The following is a 24,303-nucleotide window of genomic DNA, read 5'->3' on the forward strand; positions in this document are numbered from 1 at the left end:
TGGTAAAGATTTTGCTGTTGGTGCTTGGCATTGCATAGCTTCTCATTTGCAAATTCTATGAAGAGAAACTAAGACTTAAAACTTGTTTGACCTGAAACTGAGTTCTTGACTTGCTCTTTCAACAGAATTATTTAATACTTCAAGGTCTTTACCTTTTGTAAGAGATTCTGTTCAACTGGGCCAACTGCTGCTTCCTTATGTTCTTTTACCTTTTTATTTTTGTGATGGTGCCTTGGCTATTTCTGTAATGCAGAATGGGAGGTGTAGAGGGGGTGGAAATTGAGGCATCATTTGCTGCCTGCACATTAAGAAGTGACAAAAGGATTTGTTCAGTAGCCATTGACCTGTTCTGTTCCATCTTAAAACTCAGAGGGCAGATGGGAAGTTGAGGGCATGTGTGCTTTCATTCCTCAGTTAGAATTTCTGGGGCATTAGGAGAAAATTCAAGTTCTCTCACATTCAGGTGTGCTTTGACCTTGAAAAATTAACAATTTCCTTTTAGCAGTTCAATAGTGGATGTTTTTTTACAAACATATTATGTGAAGGAGATGATACTAATTACTCATGTATGTTATATTTTCAGCATTGATTGCAACTTGTGGGGTTTTTTTTACCAGAAGTTAAGGGCACGTTCTTTCTATGGTTTCATTTGTCTCTTAATTGTTGATAAATTTTGCAGGTCTAAGAACCAAAAGGGTTGTTACTTAACATTCAAAGTTGTCTCTTCAAGAATATTACTGTACAATTAACGTAATAAACTTATTCTATAAAAGTAGGTACGTCTCATATTGTCAAGATGAGAGAATAGGATGCTAGGAGCTCTTATCTCCCCTTATAACCACAGTCTTTAAGAAAAGACCAGCAAAAGGTGTTCAGTTTATTTTCCTTATTTTCTTCTTTATATTGTATTTATTTCAAAACTACTGAGAAGGAGGAGTGTTGTATTTTGGTATTAGAGACACACTGGTTTAATAATAAATCACTTAGTTCTGCATAATTACAATTTGTATATCTAAGATATGAATATCTCTAAGTCACTGACCTACGTAATAATGCTTTTTTTTCAGATTCTGTTTGACCAAATCCAAAGATCAATTAAAACACAGCTTCAGACTTTTGTTAAAGAGTAAGTTAATTTGCACTTGTAATGGGAAAATTATATGTAAAATAGAATTTAAAAACACCTGATTTGAGTGAGTTGGTGAAACATCCTTCCTGCAAATAGCCAACCATAAATTGAGAAGTGTGTAATAAAGAGTTCAAAAATCACCTCAGATCACTAAGTCTCTAGATCCAACTGCAGAAATGTTTAAATAGTATGAATTACTGTTCTTAATTACTTGTTGTAATTGTCTAAGATTGGGGGGAAAAGTACTGGCCAAAGTTTGTCCCAGTAAGCGTGAGATGTTTCTTTACATGTCCATTTTGTCCTTTCCTTGGAAAAGACAAGAAGCTTTTGTTACAATTTGTGAGTTCCCATTTGACCCAAGCATGTATTGAAGAATATGAAAACAGAGGAACCAGCTAAGGCAGTCATGAACATGATCTGTCTAATGCAGTTTTAAGCACTTTTTTGTGCTTTGGAATTCATTTGTTACCCACTTTTCCTTTTTCTTTAGAGATATTCGGAAATTTAAAGATGCAAAGAAACAATTTGAAAAAGTGAGTGAAGAAAAAGAGAATGCTCTAGTGAAGAATGCCCAAGTTCAAAGAAATAAGCAGCACGAAGTAGAGGAAGCAACCAATATTTTGACTGCAACGCGGAAGTGTTTTCGACACATAGCTCTGGATTATGTTCTTCAGGTAAGTGCAGCAATCAAAGCTATTTTTCAGAACCATTTGTTACATATTGTTAGGGTTGTACCCTTTAGAAGTTCTTATTGTGAGCTTCTTGGAAGCTGTGGAGATTCAGGGAAAAGGGGAGAAATTGGTTATGCTATAGCTCCTTATATATTTGAAGTAAAACTTTTAACCTATCCTAGGAAGTGCAAGTTACCTGAATAATTCTGGTATAAGATGTTGACTATTTCAGCTGTTAGCTTTGATTTTTATTTAACAAACCAAGTTGTTTAGATGCCTCAGAGTTTGGCATTGTGCCATGTGGGAGGCCAAGAACTTAGCTACCCTTTCACTTTTTAGTGCAGGTCTCCCATAGGGTGTTGAGAGGTATTCTTTGTCATGCTGCTTTGGATCTTGTAATACAGTAATAAATTTTCTTTTGATAATTAAAATTCATCTGTTTCATACTTGCACACAACTACAGCAAAACAGGATTATTGCAACTCAGATGGCATGAGAGGCTGAGGACTCCTAAATGGGCCTGAGGTTCTCCTATAACCAAACACAGAACAACCCTTTACAATTAAATTGGTTTTACATTAGACATTATCATCTTGATTTGTGACAGTCCAGTCAGTTATTTAAAGCTTAATTAGCTGTTCTGTTGCTTGCATTATTACCTGTAAAGTGAAGAGGAATTGATCAGCCTAGGCATGTGCACAGATATGGTGGTCAGTGGTCAACCTGAACCTGAACTCCTGTCTTTTGTACACTGAGAATAAAGGTCATTTTGGGGTCTAAAAAGGTCATGCGAATTATGTATCACTGAATTATTTGTGCTAACTAGTGGTGTGATGTACTAAATGGTGTGGGGGAAGCTGGCAGCCATTACTGTAGTAGACCAGTTTCTTGTGTGTGCACTGAACTGCAGCTCATTTGCCTCCTGAAATTTGTATCTTCAAAGTATGAGCAGTTCCTGGGATAAAGATGCATTTAAAGCTACAGGGAAAAGTTTCAGCTTCTCTTAACTAATGTGAGCAAAAATGAATTCAGCATTAGAAATTCTTTCTACTTGGGTGACTCTTCTGAAAAAGTGATTTCACAACTAGGATCTCCTTGTAGCTAAATTGGCTTTAAACTGTAATTCAAAACCTTTACTTTCCTTTTATTTTTATTTTTTTTGCCTCACAAGTTGAGGGGTTATTCTATACAAACAAATCTTAATTATTTTTGCTGCAGAAAGCTTTCCAAAATACTGACCAACTAAGTATAGAAGTGCAATCTGGTTTTGATTATAGCTTCAGTAAGTTTATTTCTTTTGCTTGAATTTTAAACTGACATAGAGGTGTTAAATTTCAAAATCATGCATGTTTCTGCTAAGCGGGGCTTTTCAAGTAAAATCTGTAGTCCTGGATGTCAACCTGTAAAAATTAGGGAACAAAGAAGACAGAGGAACTAAATGAATGGGGAAACTCAGTTATTTTTTTCTGTGGAATGTGAAATTCTTTAAATTCTAGGGCAACACCACTGGTCAGTGACTTGAGATAGCTTAAAAGCACAAATATACATGGAAAGGTATTTATTGAAGCTGTAATGATCTTGCTTGTTTCTGAGGCTGAGACAGTATACCACTTTTGGGACACTTAAACAGTGTCAGTCTGAGTTAAAAAACAACTGTGCCCCCATCCTTTCCTCTCCCCTGGCAGCAGACAGCAGTGGGGCTGAGTGCAGCTTCTTTCAGAAGTTGGTGGGCTGGCTGAGCTCACACTGTCAGAAAGGCTGTTTGAAACATCTTGAGTTGAGTCTCTTGAAAATGGGTGTCTATTTTCCTTGCTTGAAAGGTGTATTCTATTACTTCTAGCCAACATGTGGTGTCCTGTATTCTTCCTTCCAGTGTAAGAAAATTGTGACTATCACTGTGAAATTTGAGCTTTGCAAACAGTCTCTGATTGCATCATTTTGATATTGTGGCAGAACTAGAATGCATCTTCTTTTAAAAGTGCTTTGTGAAGTCTGATGTTATCTTCTTCCAATGTTTTAAGTTTTGATATGATTATTTGGAAGTAATTTGAAGTTTACTTATGTGGGGTAAAATTGCAAATAGAATAAGATGATTGTTTATTCTTTTTTCTAGATCAACGTTCTTCAATCTAAAAGGAGAGCAGAAATCTTAAAATCGGTAAGATGCATTTTATTTTCTACATAGAAAATATTTAAACACATTTAAAATTAAAAATGTGACCACAAAGCAATATGTTAAAAACGTAGTCCTTTTACTCATCAAAGCATTATTGATGCATTTGGCAATTTGGTGACAGTCATTTTGACCAATACCATGACTGGGCATACATGTTTAACTGTTTTTGACAATCATTTTGGTTCAGATTTGAACACTTTGATTTTCACTGCTGTTGATTGATTGGTATGGGTTTCACAGTTAATATGAAACTTTGCCAAGAATTCTACTGTTTAGGTCTTGTATATTACTTCATAAACAATAAGTACTACTTATAATCTATCACTACTTATAATCTATTCTAAGATGGATTCAGCTCTTTCTAAGAAGAGGGTAATTTTTCATATAAATAGTACAGTATTTGCTAAATTAATAAACAGCTATATCTGCATGCCAATTTTCTTCTGATGGTGTTACTTTTTCTGCTTCACATTACCTCTGTAGAAAGTTTATTGAGGTAGTGACTGACCAACTAAATGGTGCTTTTCTATCAAATGTCTGAGGTTGCCCTCCCATAACTTTCTTAATTCCTTTAAACAGCAAAAACTTTAGTTGGGTTGCTATTCTGCTCTCTACCTTCTCAACTTGTTTTCTATTTTATGGCTGGACAGTCTTCTCAGCTATGTTCATAAAGGTGATGGTTTTGGATAATTAGTAAAATATTCTGTAGCCCCTCTCTAGCTTACGTGTCCCAATTAAAGAAGAGATAATAAAAATGACATGAATTAGAAGTAATTTTCTGCCCATAAATAGTTTTCTTTTGTTTTGCTCATGAGGTTAATCCTATCAACCAATTTCTGAAATTTTTGGCCTGATTCTTTGCTGCCTTTACTTTGCACATTTATTTTACAACTTTGGAAGCTCTATGAAGTGTTACTATAAAATTGTCAGGACACAAGAGCAGAAACTAAACCTAGCATTGTATTTTAAGTTTGTTCATGTGGATACTTAAGTGATATATTTCCAAGATATCTGATATATTTTTAAAAAGAATAAATATTTACTTTTCCCTTCTAGATGTTATCATTTATGTATGCACATCTGGCTTTTTTCCATCAAGGCTATGATCTGTTTAGTGAACTTGAGCCCTACATGAAAGATCTCGGTGCACAGGTAACAAATTATTTTAAAAATTCATAGCTATATGCTGGAAAGGATGAAAACTTGATATATGCCTATATATCAGGTACATCATAGATTTATTCAACAAAAAGGGAACTGTAGTGTTATAAAGGCAAAGCATAAAAACATACTGTAAATGGCTTCAGTTACAAACTGAAAGTTGTCCATTTACTAAAATTAATACTGCCTTTAGGATTGAAGTACTTAAAAATAACCATGAGTACTCTTTGAGGTACCCTGCGATATCCAGGACACTTGGTTATAAAGTTTTTTTTAATTTTTGTATATGACCCATGTTATACATCTACTAAAAAGAAGATTAGGTTTTCCTTCTACCTATGTGCTTTATTTACTCTATAAATTATGCAGTATGCATAATTAAACTTTGATGTGTGCAAAAAGAACGTCAGTGTTAGCAACTTAGACCCTAAAATGGAAGTCTGATTTTTTAAAAGTGGTGCAACATTGAGTTCCTACATGAAATCATTCTTGCCCACTTTTGTTGTTTACATTTAAGATCAGGCAATTTGCAGCTTCTGGGTTTTCAGTGAGGGTCTCATGGGAAGGTTAGATGGACCACCACCAACTGCACACAAGAGAAATTGAAAATGGTTATAAAAATAGATTAGAACATACGAGATTCAAATGTATGTCTGTGGTACAGGAAGAAGTGTCTTGACTTGTTTTCAGTGCAAGTAAAATGGTCCTGAAAATACTCTTGCAACATGTTTTATTTGCCTCTATCTGAGGGTTCATAACAAATGCTCTGATACAAACCCCTCTATTGCCACTTCCCAACCACATACACCAAGCAACCAACCCAAATTCTAAGTGTCTGCCCTGGTACAAAAGCAAGTAAATGACAGCAAACATTTATTTACATTCCTCTTGAGTAGATGTGTCCGTGAATGTCTAAGAAATTACATTGTTTTGAGCTGGTTATTCCTGCCACTGCACTATTGTCATCTGTGCCCCTCAACCTGCTTCTGTGCCTGTGCAGTGAAGCAAATTGGGAGCTGTAGAAAATAACTCCAACAATCCAATGTCTGAATAATTATTTTTTGCGAGACTAGTCCCCGGTCAGTTTACTGTGGGTCTTAATTCCTTGTAGGAACACGTCAATGTTTGCTCTAATAGTGGCACTTGAACAGTTCAGGTGCTTGTTACCCTTCCTTAGCTGTGCCCTGTATTCTTTGACATCCTTCCGGTTTGGGTTGTAATTGTTAAACTGGAATGTTTTGGTAATATAAAATGTGTGTCCTGTACCCCTGTGGAAGAGGGGATGGGGAAAGCAAACAAACCTGTGGTCGACCAGGCTTCAATGTTTCCATTTCTTTGAGATGATTGGAGCAAGAAAACACAAGGTTATTTTTGAGTGTCTGGTCATGCTTTTACTTGCTCTGGTAAGGAGCACTGTGTAACATTCACTTTGGTGCTGGTATCATAGCAACTGAAGGAGTTAAATTTAGCAAATCCAAAGCTGAAAATGTTTTAAATACATTGCAATTAGAACAAGATAGACTGAAGACCCTGAAGTTCTACAGTTGTTCTTTTGTGGCAGATCTTGGCATTTAAGTAATGGATATTTTTCATGACAGAAGCAGACTTGTAAATAACTGTTGACAGTTTAACAGTTAATGGCTTTGCAGTTTGTACTGGTTGAAGCTTCTGTCTCTAACAAAGTGTGTGTGACGTAATGGGGATTTGCTGGATTTTTGTGACAACACTGTTAGATTCCTTCTGTTGGTGAGTGAGTTTTCTTTCCCGGGTAAACTTCATGTATGATCTTAATTACAAGGTTTAACAGCACCTGAAATAAAATTGAAGTGTTCTTGAATAGTATAGTTATAATTTTGAATTCTTTTTCTTTGTATTTTCAAAATGACTGTTTTACAGGATGGAGCAGAATTGAGCAGTTTTGCCTTCTGGCTGGGGTAGGATCCCCTGTGAATCATTGTAGGGGAATCTTTAATGGCATGGAAGTGTAATATGGGCTTTTGCATGGAAATTATGGAATTTGGCACTTTTCATGTGAAATGTGGTATTAGCTTTTAAAAAAAAACCTAATTAACTTTTCATTGAGATGACTATTCAAAAAGCTAAACATTTTAGTCTGACTTAATTCTCTACATAATACCACTTATAGCACTATATTTATAAAAGTATATTTACCAGTAAACACAGTAGTTTGAAAGACCTAATTTTTTGAGAAATACCCATTAGTGGTATAATGACTGGGATTTTGCTAGTTGAGTTATGTGATTTACTACAGCTTTTGACAGTTGTATGCTGTTGGTCTCTTTTAAGACAGTTGATACTTTGCTCACCTGAGTGAAAAGGAAGGAATTCTGGTTTGAGGTTGCAAATAGGAATGATGCAATGCTGTCTTTAATGGAAAAAGTAACTGATGGAATGAGCTGCTGTTGAAACTTTGTTTTGGCACTTATGCTGTGGTAAATATATCCTCAAATTCTTGTATTTAAGATAAATTAGAGGTAAATGCCCTACTCTGAACTTGGCTGCCTTCTGTTTCATCTAGAAGGGGGTAGAAGGAGGAATTTCTGGGGGGCCATGTGCAGATTCCTGAATCTGAATTTTTAGCAAGAAACTGGATTCCTGTGAAGTTTTGAACAACCTTTGGATTAGTCCTCATCTTTATCACAAAAGAAAGGGTTTCTCCAAGGGTTCTTGGTGCAAAACAGTCTTTGAGAACAATGGCATCCCAGTCTCCGTTTTAGAGGCTCTTGTGTCATTTTTAAGTCCTATAGCTACATAAATGTGGCATCTGGATACTTCAGTCTTCAATGTGTTCATGTTCACAAATACCTGTAAGGTGTCAAAGTGCTGATGTGGCCTTTTGAGCCAGAGAGGAAGACAGGGAGAGAAGAATTAAGAAAACTAACAGAGCGTGGAATTGGATCCAGATGTGTCTGTTATCTGACGGCTCCGTAATTGTTGGAGATTGTCTAGCACAAGGGTGTAAGAGCCTTGTCACTTTTTTCTCATTTATATCATGTCGAGCAGGGGAAATAAAACACTGGGGAAACGGACAGGGTTGGCAGGGCTTGTCATTTGTGGTTGTGGCAGTGGGTGGAGGCAATCCTATTCATGTGTGGATTAGAGGTTGTGTTAGTCACACTGTACCTTCCGCCACATGACTGACTTCAGCTGGAAAGCTGGTGCTGCTCCCTGTTCCTGGTCTTCTCGTTCCAGGCCTGGAGCAGAGCCAGGTCTGTCCCACAGATGGAAAGCTGCAGGCTGTGCACTGCTCAGCGTTGCATCGGCATGGTTAGTCAGTGAGATGCTGGGACTGGGTTAGTGGCAGGCTTGTATTACAGGCTGGATAAAGGAGTTCATCAGATTCCTGTCAGATAAGTACCAAGCTAACTGGTCTTTCAGGCAATGTCTGCCCATCCACCAGATTTCTTATTTAAACATGAAAATCTGTAAAAAACTAAACAAGTATAAAACAAAACCAGAAGAAGTAAGCCCACTAAACAAAAACAATAACAAAAAAACCACAAACAAACAAACAAAAAAAAAAAAAAAAAAAAAAAAAAAAAAAAAAACAAAAAACAAAACACCACCAAACACCACAGAAACCCCTAACCAAACGTACTTTGTCTTACAGGGTATTTTAAATTTCCTACCTTTCTTTTTTTTTTCTCTGGTTTTAAAAGAAAATGGTTTATGTGGTAGTGCTAGAGACATGCTTGTAGCAAGTTTTTGGGCTTTTTTATTATCACTGTAAGGATACCAACTTAAATACTCTGGCAGGCTCTCTTCTTTTCAAAATCATATTGTTATTTCTGAAATGAGAAACATTTTGAGTGCCTTTACCTAAGATTTCAAAGAATCTTGCTCAAACACTGCTGGTGACCTGATGAAAACTATCTATGCAAAAGCCTGGTTGAGGCAGTTCCCTTGCTTTGTGGAGGGAAATATCCCTGTCATTTGCTCCTTGTAGTTTCTTCTGCTCCTGCCAGTGCTGCTGCAAAGGCCAGCAGGAGCAGCTAAAGCCTGAGTCATCCCCCTCGGAGGCTGAGCACCAATGCGGTGCAGAGTCGCTGTGCTTGGCACCATGCTGTTCTTTGAAACATTCCCTCTAATGCCTACAAGAAATGTACACCTCTGTAGAGGTGAATTCAGGATGGTAGTGCAGTGCTTTAAACGAGGCTTCAGTGATTATAAAAGGTAAACACTTTGTGACAAAGAAGTAATTATACTATGCAAATAAAATAAAAGTCATGCGATGTCTAGACATAATGTGGTTTTTTTTGGTTTTTTTTTTTTTTGGTCAGCATTGTGAAATCTACTGAGCCAAATTTCTCATGATATCTAAAGATCCAATTTTCTGTTTCTCTTTACAGCTGGATCAGTTGGCTGTAGATGCTGCAAAGGAGAAGAGAGATATGGAGCAAAAGCACTCCACTATTCAACAAAAGGTACTTGAGAGAATGTAAAAGACAGGCTGCACACACATTTTTGTATCTGTAGCTTCTCTTCCCGGCAGTTTGCATCTCTGCATCAGAACTGTGAGGGATGGTGTCTTCTAGTGCAGACAGACAGACTTTCACATCAGTAAGCACAGGGTCAGATTGGAGATATTAATTTTGTTTTACAGAACCAGATATTACGTTTTTATGGAAACGTGAATAGAACTGTATAACTTATTTGAATACTGGGATTCTAACATTTCAGTTCCATCCTGGATTCAATGCAGTTGTAAAAGTTGCTGTGATTCCCTGCTGTGTGTCTGTAGAAGAGATGTATGTACTGCACAGCCCTTCAGTCATATGTAGCACTTTGGGCTGTGCCAAATATGAGTGCAGCACTTTGAGGTGGTGTGGCAGCTGCTGTTGCATATAAAGAGCAAAAGTGAACTTTTGTCAAGGCTCTAATGCATGGGTTCAACTGGACACAAATATGAAAGTGATAACATTAAACTGCTGGTTTGGGAAGATTTTATGTGCAATAATTTTCTTCCTTTTACTTGTTGAGAAAAATGTAGATAATTTATGTTGGGGGGAAAATGACTTCTGTTGTTTGGATGTTTCAGAAGCTCTAGATCAGTATTGGTTTTGCAGGTAGAATACTAGAAGTTAAAATATTTCCACTGAACTCTCTGGTAGTGAGCTAATACTGCAGGTACTTTTGAAAGGGATTAGATACCAGTTTAAAGGTAATGCTACACTTCTTACTCTCATTCAAATATGTTCTGTATCCGTTCAGGTGGCATAAATTTAAACAAAAAAAAGCTGAATGTAATTGAAATCTGATGAGTAAATAAATTTAGGAATGAAAACATGGAGATTATAATTAATTAATTATAATGGCAAAAGGTAACATTTTTGGTTGCTGAAAACATTATTGTTGGTTCATCCTGTCATTCCTTCAGGAGTTGGTGGGAAACAATAGGATTGCTGTGAAATTGAGCATATGTGAGTGATGATGGAGTTTAGGGCAGTGCTAATGTGCTGTTTGGAGGCAGACAGGAGATAACAGGCAAGGAAAGGGAAGAAAGAGGGGGGAGTGGGAAAGAGATGGCACTGGAGAATGAACATTGAAATTAAAATTGTAATTTGTTTGGGCTTAATAGGCCTAGTTTTAGGAACAGGCACTACTTGAGGGGTTTCCTGTTAGAGAACAGTGGTGCTTGGTGAAGGATGTAAGTTATGAGCAATTATCTTTTAATTGGCCATAGGAATAATAACTTGTTACTGTGAATTATGGTTGGTGTTTACAGTCTTTGTTTTTTCTTCAAATGCTGCTTAAGGCTACCTTACAGGTAAACTATTTCTAGTAATATCAAATGTCACTGAAACTTTTAAGTGTCATGAAACTTGATAAACTATGTCTGTGTGTAATATCAACGTCCTTGGTTCCTAGTACAAGTGACAATCACAATGAGGTTACTAATATTGTTGCTTACTTTAACTGACAAGGCTGTCTCTAAAATATAATCAGGGCAGTCAGATTGTATTGTATGTTGCCCTCTTAAATTCTGTGTTTTGAGTTCTATATGTTGTCTCTTGTCCTTACCAGTCACTGTTGCATTTTTGTGATGTTAATACTTGGATTGTGCTTTCTTGGAGATTCCTCTTATAGCTCGTCCAATAATTTTCTTGGTTTCTTATTCACATCATGTTGTCTGTTTTTGTCTCCTCCTACTTGCTTTTCCCAACCTTCACACAAAGTTAGTTTACAGCTCATCAGGATGAGAACTGCCTTAGACCTTAGATCTTGTTCTTTGTGTCATTATTTTTCATCTGGTCAGTCTGACCCGGATGGCAACTCTGTTCTCTGTTCCCGTGTCTTGTCATGTTGCTTTCTATTGTGTTGCCTCTTAGACATACATTCCCAAATCTTCCAATGCCAAATCCTTCCATGTTTTATAAAAACTGAAACTTCTGAAGCTGCTTGTGTTGAATGAGGTATATGTGCATTTAATATACTCAAGTTTTAATCTAATGCTTCAGAATGATGCCTTTCCTTCATTATGTGGATAAAGAACAGTTTCTTTTCTGAAATGTATAGGTAAGTGCATATGTGCACACACCTACCCATCCACTACCTGTGTTTGCATATATGTTCATATGCGTGCAAAGTATTGGCACTAATTAAATAACACATCTCACTTTTCTGTAGGATCATCATCCTATTTAATTAGGCTGTTGTCAGAGAGCCTAATACAAGTGTCATGGAAGGGCTTGGGCACCAACATGGTGTGCTTTCTTTTTTGAGCGCTGATATCTGATTTTTTTGTTTTATTTCTTTTAAGCGTTGAGGTCTATTGACTCAACAGATATGCAGGAAACAATTTTTTTTTTAGTGTAAGAAATTATTTTTTCCATATTAAACTGGAGCAACAGATACTATGAATTAATCTAGAAATGACATCATTCTGGGAAATTTTTGTAATATATTTTTACAGGAAAAAAGAGTGGTGTCACAGTGACAATACTTAAGACATGACTCTTGTTTTGTGAGCAGTTTGCAACCCTGCTGAAGTAACATATTGAAGTAAGAAATAATTTAAAAATCATTTGGACCTGTAAACAGCATTATGGCTTTTTGGTTTTGTTACAGAGCTAATATTTTGTTATAAAATGAGGGAAATAATACAGGAAAAGTATTTGTTTTGAACTTCAAATAGTTTTTGTTGTATTCAAATCCCTTTTTCATTAAAATAAAAATCTGCTTCCGAAAAACTGCTCAGGAAACAGCTGGAGTGAGAATGATTTGACAATTTTTAACATTCTGAGTAAACAAGGAGATAGGAAACCAGATGCTACCACAGTAATGTGAAGCAGAGCTGCTGTTGAGAAGTTAATGCAAACTAATTCCTGCCTCCGAAAGCAAAGATGAGCTTGTAATCAAGTGACTTGTTTGCTCAGTGACGTTCTTGTCTTCTCTCACTGTCTTGGACTGAAAACCTTGTTACTTCCTGCGTCTGTTGTTTTTAAACCCTTCCTGGAGGGACTTTCAGCTTAAGCATGACAAACATCTCTTGCCTATGGGATGGGAAGGGAATGGAATGGAAGCAACTTTCTAACTGGGGGGTTTGCACAATTAGTGTCCAGTATATTCTGGCCTAACTTTTCAGGTTAGTGTTTTCTTTGGTAGTTACACTCTCCCATTTACTTCCCTTATAAAACACTTTTTAAAATGCTGCTTCTCTAGAGTAAAAAAAATGTTTTGAATACGTATTCAATGTTAAAATGAATGTTAAAATTCAATGTTAAAATACAGTCTCTAAGATTTACTGGTAAAATGGCTTGAACAGCTTTCATGACCTGATAGCAATTTTCATGTTGAAAGTAAATAAAAAACTCTACTACTTAAAAGTGTGTGTGGGGGGGTTGTTTTAGTAACAAGAGGATTGTATGTGGAGAAACATAAAACATGCAAGCTATGGAATGAATCAAGTATGAGTGATGAATTGATATGTTCATATGAAAATGCATTCACTGAAACACTGTCAAGAATATTAAGTGTTCTGTGACGCAACAGATTAGTATTATTTCTGGAGATGAAAGTTGGTTTTCCATTTGCAGCTGGTTTACTGTATCTCATGGATGTTTAAATAAAAAGGGGAGGGGGAAGGCATGAAAGCATGCTGTATGTTCACTTATATAGCCCACTTGTACATGTTTGTCTTCCAGTAACTTCAGTGTAACTTGCATAATACTGGCTTAATTTTCTTAGTTCTGATTAGGTGAAATGTACTTTAACCCTAACTGACACCTAATTGGTAAATAAATGATGTTTAAAATAAAATATTTATCAGTTGTGCACCTGCTTAATGAACAAAATTCTGAATCACATACAGTGACGAGTTTATTAACATGTGATTCTCTTATGCAGGACACTGGAAAGATATGGATATATTTCTCTCCACTCCCTGATTATTTTTCATGATTCACTAAACTTTTCCATGCACCAAGATAAAAATAAACTATAAAGTGACTGCTTTTCTCCTATTTTTTAATCATTAAATAGCAGAGACTATAAGATCATATACAGCTTATCTAGTTACTTTTCCTACTTATATTCATGTAATTGAAATGAAGAGGGGCATGGTTTTTTATGATTATTTGGTCATCTTTTTCCTGGCCACAGCTTCATGAATGAAGTTTTATGGATAAAGCATATGGAAGCCTTACTCCCTTCTCCTCTAGCTGGTAGTATGCTGTCTATAGTTAGGAAGCTATTTAACATTTGTCTGTATACTCTTGTGTCTTTTTCTGCAGTATAAAGGTATAATTCAATCAGGGAAGTCATTAAAATGACTAAATGCACTTCATGAGAAAGGGTCAGTGTTTTAGACAATTTGGACTGAGAGTGTGGCGTGATAAACGATCCAAAGAAGGTTTCCAGTCTTACTTGTATATGTCTTCAAAGCATGGATCAAGACTCATTGGAAAAGACAGTTGCATTTTCTGCAGCAGTTCTCCAAACCCCAAGGAAAATGTGATTACACAGTAGTTTGGTCAGAAAAGGCTGAGGGAATATATGTTGTCTTTCACTAGACAAGGAGTTGCAAGCATCACTGAGGCAGGAAGATGCAAATCTTTAGCAGGTTTCATTATGTTTGGGAGCTGGTAAGTTAGAGTAATTTATCATTTTTGTGGGAGAGAGGGAATGTGACATCACATGTCTAAGTTTGTGCTTATAGTGGTTTTCTCTTTTTTTTCTTTTTTTTTTTTTTTGAGAGCATAAGAAACCAAAGAGTGTTCTTAACACTGTGAAAGTTTGCGTGTTATAAGTTGTGAAATACTGAATTAAAACTGTAGTGTGATACTTAGCTGTTTGCGCTTACATGAAGTCTTTTATATTCAGCACGTTCTGATCTACAAAACAGGCAGAAAAACAAAGTTATTAAATGCTGAATAATAAATACACAAATGCAAACATCTTCCATTGATCATCTGTCAGTTAAATAATCTAGATTTAACGTTTCAATTTTAGTTAATCTATTCATATTAGTAATAGCTGAAAACACTGAGTAATTTTAAGGCATTTATGCTGTGCTGACCAGGGAGTTTAAAGGGCCCATTTTAATATTTGTAACCATTTCACTGTCATGTCTAATTAACCTTGGATTGGACCAAACCATCTGCATATACAAGAGTAAATATTGTGTGTAGCACGAAAGTTGTGTGCAGCCTGGGTTGTTACATAGGGCTGCTGATGTTGCTTTTGAAGCTATCTTTTTTTTTTTTGATATTGCCTCTTTTCCTCTGTGTATAGACAAATTCCTGAGGAGCAAAGTGCAAACCAGAGACTTACAGATACACTTTTCTCACAGAGCTGATGTTTGCAATGTACAAAAAGTAACTGCTGAAGGTTCAGGAGAGTGATATTACAAAATGTTCTGTATCTTCAGTGCTTAACCTGTTTGCTTTATTTGTTCTGAAACTTAATTTTCAGTCATGTGTCTCCTATGCCCTTGTAAAGGGGAAAAAGCCATATGTTGCTAGTCTACTTTAGGATATGTTTTACTAACAGTGAAATTAAATTACAGCGTGTATGTTATTTTGATATCTGGACATAGCAAATGATAAATTATGTGATTCCATTCCATTTTCATGCCCCTCTAGTAGCTGTTAGCTTCCCACTCACTGAATATCTGAACTCTACCTCCCTGGGAATAGTCCATGCTGTTTTCAATGAGATGTGAAAGCAAATGATCATCACGTGTTATTACTTGGTCTAATCTGCCTTTGCTGGAGATGTGAAGCAGTCAACCTTTCTAAAACTTGTAAAACTGCTATTAACTGTTATTAGCTGATTTTATTTGTTATTATATTGATGGAAATGTATAATCCCTTGTCCTACTTGTAGTTTTGGGAACCCCTGGTGGTCTAGTGGTAAGGGCACGGCACTGTCACCGCCGAGGCCCGGGTTCGATTCCCGGTCAGGGACACTCCCCGGGCAGATGGAACTCGTTAGCCCTTAAAGGCAATCCATCTATGTCCTGAGGACCTCACTGCCACTGTCCAAGCTCGCTTGGCCCCGGCAGATGAACCTTAGGATTAAAGGGTGGGCTCAGTTCCGCGCACACTGTGTCTCACCTAAAAAATCCAATGCGCAGGCTGGAAGGTGGAAAGACCTTCCCCGGATCTTCGCTCGCGAAGACTGGCCATTATTATTATAACTTGTAGTTTTATAATCTTATCCAAGATCATGAAGGAAAAATTACTACTAAGTTCTTGCCATCACTTCCAGCACTATGACTGCTTTAATTTAGAGTTAACTGATGGCATCATCTTAGTTTGATTACTTGTCTTCTAATTTCCTGTGTAGCTCAGTTGTCAAGATGACAGAGCTGAAGTAAATGCTGAAGTACAACTGGCTTTATTCAGGTGTCTGCAACAGGCTGCAACTGTTTTTCAGTTTCGACTCCTAACTTTCATTGCTCCATTTCCTGTGCTTTGCTGTCCCCTTTCTTGGGAATATATGTGAGACCATTTGAGCAGTTGAAACTGCTCAAAGCAGATGCTCTGTTAGCAATATTTGCCCTCTGTAGAAGTCACCAATACCTGTTCTGATCTTCTAAAACTGCATTAAAAAAAAAAATCTTCAGGGGCTGAGTCATGGTTTGACTATTAAGTGTTGCAAGCAAAACATTATTCCTAGATGTTTATTCTTTGACAATAATACTGCCCATACTTGAAATTTCATTTGAAACTCCAATGTCTTTTTCTTCCCTTGTTCCTTTGTACCAGGATTATTCCAGTGATGATACAAAACTAGAATACAATGTGGATGCAGCCAATGGTATTGTTATGGAAGGTTATCTGTTTAAGCGAGCCAGCAATGCCTTCAAGACTTGGAACAGGTAATTATTCAGAATCTCTATTTGCTGCTTATTAAGTGCTTGTTAAGCTGAATTCTGGTCTGACTTAAAATCTATGTAACTCTGATTCCACAGTTTTGACAGAACAGTGGGGTGACTGTTGATTAGAGATGACACTTCAAAGCCATTTTTCCTTGTTTTCTGTCCTAGTTGTTTGCAGACCTTTTTCTAAGAGTGTACCTTAGTTTGGAAAAGTCCTAAATATGGAAAGTTTGCTTTGCTGGGTGCAGCCTGCCTCTGTAACTGTGCTTTGGCCTCAGTTTGGGGTTGAAATAGAGCAATCCTTGTTATTGCATACAATGAACTATATAAGTGGATATGCTAGGAAAGTATTAGAGGACAAAGTAAATGCAAGTTGTGTAGCCAGTGGAAGCAGGGAAACACAGTCAAGGACTCAAGTTATTTTTCCTGAAAGATAAACAGTGTAATTGTTATCTTTTACAATTTCTGTTTTGTGCAGTGACTTTTGCTTAGTAGTTTTGATGGTTCTTTTGGAAATTGAAAATTTATTGTTATTCATATATCTTTAACAATGTATACTTTACTATTTAAATATTTTTCTCCCTGAATAGATTTTCTTTTGTGTTTCTGAGGGTATATACTTTTTTTCAGGGAAATACATGTGCTGGAGCATTTTTAGCACAGTTGGATACAGTTCTTGAATTTTAAAGATAATTTGTTGTAATACAGAGTTCTTTTTCCTATACTGTGTTCTGCAATTTTTTCAGCAATGCTTCTGTTAAACTATTTGCTTTGTTTCCAAGGCCAGTATGTGCATTTCGATGTGTGGTCCCTTCCAGTCTTCCTTATTCTATACTTCATTGAACATTTTGGAGCATCACAAATCTGTAACAAATTGGGATTGCTTCACTTAAATCTGTACACTGATGCAAGGACCATGGTGTCAATAAAACTGTATCTGTATTAGCAAGTCATGGGCAACTTGTACACAGGATTTTCCTTTGGACTAATTGTGGTCTGGTCCTGTGGTCTGATTATTTGTCTGTAACTGTAATGACTGTAATGTACCTTCTGGGTTAGTTTCATACAAGCAGAATTCAAAGTTCTCTGAGACAAATCTGTGAAGCATCAAAGGATGGTGAAATGAGAAAACTGGGAGGTGTAATTCCAGAGCACATTCCTGGTGTGAAGTAAAATGTTAGTGTAAGAATACTGAGAAAAATCTGCAGTAGCAGGGCAGGACATTGTCCTTTATTGGATTCTCAGTGGGATGAAAGATGGAAACACCTTTATGCCAAGGTGTTTTGCGGGATTGACGGAAGGCAAAACTGACTCTCTCCAGGTTCCTCTTTCAGATAACAGGGAGGCCTTGCTCTGCAGGGAGGTGACAGGAGGGAGCAGGAGAGGAGTGTTGGAGGATAGCTGGGAAATATTCTTCTTCCACATGGCTCCATACCTAGTAATACTGTACATGCATCTTACCTTGAAGTGTTTAGAGAGTAGGATTAAATTAAAACTGACTTGTGTATGTTGGAAATTTAAATAGACACAAAGTAAATAAGAAGTTGTAATTAAATCAAGATACACAATTACATTCCTTCAGTTACAGGTTTGAACATACATAATAAAAGTGTACCCAAACAATAACTTATTTAAGAGAGCCAAGGTAAACAGCTTGGTAATCAGTCAGAGCTATCTACTTTTATTACATAATTGATATTTACTTATAGTTTTTTCTCCTGTTTGTCACAGGAGTGTTCAATAAAGCAAAACCTTTAAACTTTTTAATATTAAATTCTTGATAATTTATCTCACTGTGATAGACTAGTTGGATGCTTCAGAATTAAACAGAGATCTGGATATGGTATCTATAAACAGTTCAGAAATTGAATCAATCATCCTAATTTTGTATTTCACATACTCACTAGCCATTACTAATTGTTATGAAACTACTATTATCATACATAAAATATGCATTTAAGACCTTAATGAAAACAACTTTTAGTTTCTGAATCTAGCCCCCCACTTTTTCTATATTTTAATACAAATAGACAGGTATTTTTGTGTTATTTTTATTTCTGAATACATTTGTAATTGCCTGCTATATTGTAGGCACTGAAATGGTCACTGCCATTTTCCACTACCTGTTTTCCTGATGGAATGCTTTACTTTATGTAGTGTTGCAGTTTCAGCTGTGGGGAGATAATACTGATTAAAGTTTACCATGTATTAGAGATTAGAGTGTTTGTCCAGTCACTAGGTAGAGTACAAGAAAGGACTGTGTCATTGCATTGTACTGTTTTATGTGCAAAAAAATATACAAAATATCAAAGGAGGAAACATTTAGAGAATTATGTATTTTATGTGAGGGAATTCTGGGCTGAAGTCAGAGACCCCAAGACAGACAAGATATTTCAGTGTTCTTATGAGCTTGGTAGTTTGCTGCTTCATTATATGCCCATCTTTGGGGAAGGTGTGTGGAAAATCAACCAGCTGAAGCAAAACCAGAAGAATTTGCCCAGGAATACAGGAAATTCCTGCTGTTCTGAACCAACTGCGACAGCACTGGTCTTTCTTGCTGACTGCTGATTGCACTGTCAGTAGTAATATGTATTTAAAATGGAAGCTTCTCTTTTCCCTCAGTTGCTATCATTTGGTATTTTGTTGGTTCTAGACCCTTAGAAGAACTCATCTAAGACTGAATTAAAGGCACCGAAAGCCATTGCAATGACCACTATTAGTGTAAACTTGCCAGTATTAAAAACATAAGGGAAAAGGAAATGGTACAATATATTTTGTCTGGGTCAGTGTGATTGTAGTTGACAAATTAGAGAATTGTGATCCTTTGTGCACCTATTGGTCAGTGAATCCATGGACCCTCCTAGTGGATTATCCTGGGAAAGACCTGGTTGTTGGGGAAGAAAAAATTAAGACTGTATAATGCAACCCTTTGAAGGGGAACAAATCTGTTATAATGAATGAAAACTTGTTTCGTTTCCAGTCCAAGCTAATGTTTTGCTAGGATGATGAAGTTTCCTCCTAGGTCACCTGACAGCTTAGGTTTCATTGTCCCAAGATTTTAATTATTTCAACTTTTGCATCAAGTTTCCTGTTCTTGGGATGGTTCTGCATGACACTGACTTGAGAAACAAATGAGTGCTTGAGCAGGTTGCAGAGTAAACCACAAGCTGTCTGCAATTCAGCGTTGCTGTGCTTTGAAAGAGATCGAGATTTGGTAATGTCTTTTTGTTGTGACTAAAAGGACGATGTATAATGTACATGAGTATTTCAGATAATACAGTTTAGTGAAATCAGAATTACATCTTTATAGTGCTAAGTCTTACAGTAACAGTTAAACCTGTGTTTTGAATGTATGTCTATGTGTTGGTAAAGGATATACTTTGTTATACACCATTTTTTGTAAGGCATCAGGAGCTGGAGCCAGGTGCATTTACTATGGCACGCTAGCTGGAAAGCTGTTTTGGTTCCTAGAAATTCAAATGAAAAATAGTCCACCTCATGAAGAAAGATATGTGTGAATAAATACATGTAGGGAAGAAAGCATTTGTCAAACCACTAGTATGTTCTAAATAGTTTTTAGATTGGATGCGTTAAATGTTTTCCTTTTTAATTCTGCTGTATTTTCAGGTCATGCTAATTCTTTGCTTATTTTGCTCATTTTGCATTTTTCATTCCTTCTCCTCCTTTCCCTTATGTTTTAATCCTACCCCATTTTTTCACATGACAGGAAAAAGGCAGATCACATCAGGTATCAACCAGCTTCTTTTTTACCTTCCCAATGTTTCTTTGGCACGCAAAAAACTCTTCATTAACCCTGCATTTAATTTTGATTACTTGCAATGGATGTATAAGTGACTCAGTCTAAGAAAATAACAGAAGGATTCTGCCTGGGATGCCAGCATACCTGCTGCTCAACACTTTTAAAATAATCAGAAAGATTGAGCTAGTTTTTATCTAAAAAGGAATTAAAGCAAAGTTTCTGCACTCAAACTTCTGAGCGTACAAGATCAGTGTTTTGACTTTTTCCAATTGAAGTTGGTGAGATTTTTTTTTTTCTTATCAACTGCATTGGGAATAGAGATGTACTTTTAAATGTTGTGCCTTCTTAGTCACTCTGTTTTACTTGTGTGCTGCTTGCAACAAGACGAAAACTGGTTCCTTTTGAGAATCAGTAAGCATGATTCACTGTTTTTATGTAAAACTCAAATTAAGGTTTATGTTTTCAGTATTACTTTGTAATTTTTTTTAATAAATTTTGCATTATTTTATATTTAACAAATATGGTTTTGGATTGTTTAGGTATAAAGGATGGAAAACATTCAGCTTCTAAACACAACTAAATTTAAGCACTGCTGAGATAGTGTAAATTACTTTAAGATTTCCTAGTATGTTTTCTCCTTCACCGTACTTCTCTCCTGTTTTTGACAGATTGACACATTTAAAGAAAGTGTGATTATAATCAGTACTTACTGCACACATGTTGCCTGAGAGTTTATCAACATTATTCTTAGAATAGCTAAGGATTACCCTATAAAAGCACCTTCAGTACACACGTTGTCCCTCAGGAGTTCCTGGCTGTTACTGCTGTAGACCCCCAGCAGTCTGTTTCCTACAGTAATGCGTAGACTTTATTGATGGTATTTGGTTAATGAAGAATAACTCTAAAGGATTTTGGCCTGAATAAAAGTGCTATGGCACTGACACCTTGGAGGACAGCCTGGCACTTTTATCTTGTCAAGCATACAATAAAATGCATTAACTCTGACATCTACTTCAAAAGTGTTATCTGCAAGTTATTCTACATTCTAAATTGTTGATCTTGTTCAATAAAAGTTTCTTTTAAAAAATTACCCAAATTGGCACCCTTTTTAGCTGGACTGGAAATTTCTCTTCAACAGGTTTTATTTCTGTGCTAGGAAAAAAAGGAACTGAAATAGTTTGAAAACTTCTAGACTATGCTTTAAAGATGACACAAATTTTGTGTTACAATTTGTGTGCTCACTTGTATCCGGTGGATGACATTGGATCTTATTTTCTGTAGTAACTCACAAAATATTTACCTGTAGAACAAATGAAGCATTGCATTAATGAAATTAATTACACTGCCTAAGGCCATTATTAGGGATTTGCTCCATTGCATGTTGTCTTGGGGCAAGGCTACTTTTTTTCCCCCCTTTATCACTTAGGGACTGCTTTTTCTGTTTTGTGTTATGTTAAAAAAAAAAACAAAAACAAACAAACCAAAAAAAACCAAAACACACCACAAGAAAAAAGCCTGAATTTATTTTCCTTTTCTAGTATGCTTTTTTTTTTGAATTTCCTCTTTAAATATTAGCAATAACCTGCCTTATGCAGGTTATGAGGCTTAGTTACTGCATCTGTAAATAGATGATAAAGGTGATACCTTTTCAGTAGCAGTGACCAAAACTACTGCTGTTAATAAATTGGAAAAATTAAGGACAACAGGATATCCTGTTGTTTTTAAATTAAAATATATCTGCACAACATTTGAAGAGTAATTGTTAAAAGGTAGAATCTCATCTGTCTACGAAGCACTAACTTTTCTAACAAATACTAGGTTTTCTGTTTTGAATCTAACATTTTTTATATCCTAATTTTTCTTAACAGTCTTTGTGTGCTTCTTTCCATGAATGGCTTTTGGTGGTTAAATAAATACATGGAACCCTCTTGTTACTAACTGTAGTAAACTGCAGCTTGAAGCTCAAAAGTCTGTGGAGAATAACAAGATCTGTTGCAATACAATATTTTGTGTATGGTTACCATTCAAACTAATTGGCAGTGCAGGCAAAAATTATGTGTGGTACGAGTGGGATGTTGGAGATAATTGAGGAATTATGCTGTGGTAAACACAGGTTTGCATTATAAGCCTGAACAAAACAAAAAATGTAAAATTCACTGCAGGAGTGAATTATTTTTTACATTCCCTTCATTTTTGTCAGTTCAAAACCAATGATGGTTAGTTAGCTTTTATTTTGTGCATGCCCAGAATATCTAGAAAGGTATGGTTATATCTGGTCCTTTTTTTGTTATATTCAATGGTCTGATAAAATGCCATTGTTAGAGATCTGAGACACTTGTATTTTTTTCCAAAGTATGAATGATCTTTTAATTCTCTGAGTTGTATCCTATCTGAAGAGTGGATTTGAGAAGGAAGGATACAGTTCAGAGTTTTTAAGCATTATATTATCTTTCAGATTTTACAGGATGCCTTCATTAAATCTTTTATTTTATATTTTCATTCCAAGCTGAGGCTTAAGTTAGGATCCTACTTAAAAGGTTATCTTGTGGGTTTTTTGTTGGGTTTTTTTTTGGTTGTTTGTTTGTTTTGTGGGTGGTTTTGCTTTTTTTAGTTTTTATTTACAATCTTTTTATTTTAGCATCTAAAATTTTAAGAAATGCCCAATATAGATATTAAACCTGCATGGGATAGCAACACTAGTATTTTTAGTGCCTTAATAAGTTATTTCTTATTTCTACCCTCAAAAATATTTTGGGAGTCGTTTACATGGTTTAGGTATTTTTGTTATTCAAACTATCTGAATTTGTGTTATCAGCTATTTAAAATTGTAGCTTGCTGCTAAAAAACAGAAGGAAATGTTCTTTGAAATGAAAATTTTTTTGTGATAGCTTAACTAATGTTGTCATAACATGAATGTGTTTGTTTAGGACTCAAATTATTTGAACCTTGCTTTCTTTCATGTTTTGTCTCTGCCTTCCCTTTTTTCCTTATTCTCATGAAATACTTGCCAAAACTGACTGCAGCATTACTCTCGTAAATTCTTTTGTTCAGTCTCTCTGTAGACTGTATGCTTGCACATTTCAGTCCAATAAGCACTGTAAAATCAGTTACATATTCTCTGGATGTCTCTTCATTTGAATAGGCGCTGGTTCTCAATACAAAATAACCAACTTGTGTATCAGAAGAAATTTAAGGTAGGAATTGAAAACTGACTTGGGGTAGTTTGGGGTTTGGGTGATGGTTTTCCTGATAGATTGGGGAAATAATGCTGACTTTGGCATCCTGCATGATCTTCAACAACCCACTGCTTTTTCTAAGTTAATTTCTCCCTTTGTAAAATGAGACTAATGGCTGCACTGACAGATTCTCAGATTCTTGTGCAGTGACTTGTAAACACATACTTTATTTGCTGTGGGGTTTGTAACCTAGTTAAAGCTTTAAAAGTTGTTGGTCCCAAAAGGCTTGTGCACACTTGCTGGCAGTCAAATATTCCATGCTGTTCTCTGAGCAGTTGTGTTTAACTCTTTCAGGACTTGATCCCTCCATTTACTTACTGGTTCACATACCCAATTTAGCAGTTGGGGAGCGAGGAGAAAAAAAGGCACAGGAGATTTATTATGAAGCAGTCAGGGCCACTTTGTACATGTATTTACTGATTAAAATGCACAGGGGTTCAGCAGTCAATATCTGCCTTTCTGCTGGTGGGAAGGGGCAGTAGCTGTATATTATAGCAACAATTCCAGCTCTGCCCCAAGCTGTAGAAGCCTTTTCAGTCAGCTTTTGGGCCCTTGTTCCTTTGTTTGCTGCTCTAGAATCTGCTTTTGCACCACGTAGCTGTAATTGTTCTTCAGGTTGGAAAAAACTAGCAAACTGTTTGGAGACAGTGGGGAAAAAAAGAGGAAAGAGCTTATGACAAGTCCTTCCTCTTCACTGCAAACAGACTGGGTTCAGAGGCTGTTCGTTGTTTTCTGATGCTGTCAAATCAAGGGGCTTCATTTCTGTCGTTGGAAAGGAAGGAAACAGTTGAGTGTGTGTGAGCACATTTGGTTGGGCATTTTCTGT

At 36.2% G+C, this 24,303-nt stretch overlaps 1 protein-coding gene across 5 annotated transcripts in view; it reads left to right on the forward strand.

Annotated features, from left to right (window-relative positions):
• The window catches only part of ACAP2 (ArfGAP with coiled-coil, ankyrin repeat and PH domains 2), a 64,458-nt gene that overhangs the window by 21,522 nt on the left and 18,633 nt on the right, over positions 1-24,303 (forward strand). For 3 of the 5 annotated variants that reach the window (XR_007627900.1, XM_050307964.1, XM_050307966.1), the window contains exons 5-12: positions 1,068-1,126; positions 1,620-1,803; positions 3,914-3,958; positions 5,033-5,128; positions 9,508-9,582; positions 10,914-10,925; positions 16,369-16,481; positions 23,384-23,435. Coding sequence is in view for 4 of the 5 variants with exons in the window: in XM_050307964.1 (XP_050163921.1) it covers positions 1,068-1,126; positions 1,620-1,803; positions 3,914-3,958; positions 5,033-5,128; positions 9,508-9,582; positions 10,914-10,925; positions 16,369-16,481; positions 23,384-23,435 (636 nt within the window). In the remaining variant the exon portion in view is untranslated. The remainder of the gene's footprint in view (positions 1-1,067; positions 1,127-1,619; positions 1,804-3,913; positions 3,959-5,032; positions 5,129-9,507; positions 9,583-10,913; positions 10,926-16,368; positions 16,482-23,383; positions 23,436-24,303) is intronic. The other 2 variants (XM_050307965.1, XM_050307967.1) reach the window with 1 other exon arrangement.

The sequence above is a fragment of the Myiozetetes cayanensis genome, unplaced genomic scaffold (assembly GCF_022539395.1).
Source record: "Myiozetetes cayanensis isolate MyiCay16 unplaced genomic scaffold, myiCay2020 scf13, whole genome shotgun sequence".
NCBI classification, from domain to species: Eukaryota; Metazoa; Chordata; class Aves; order Passeriformes; family Tyrannidae; genus Myiozetetes; species Myiozetetes cayanensis.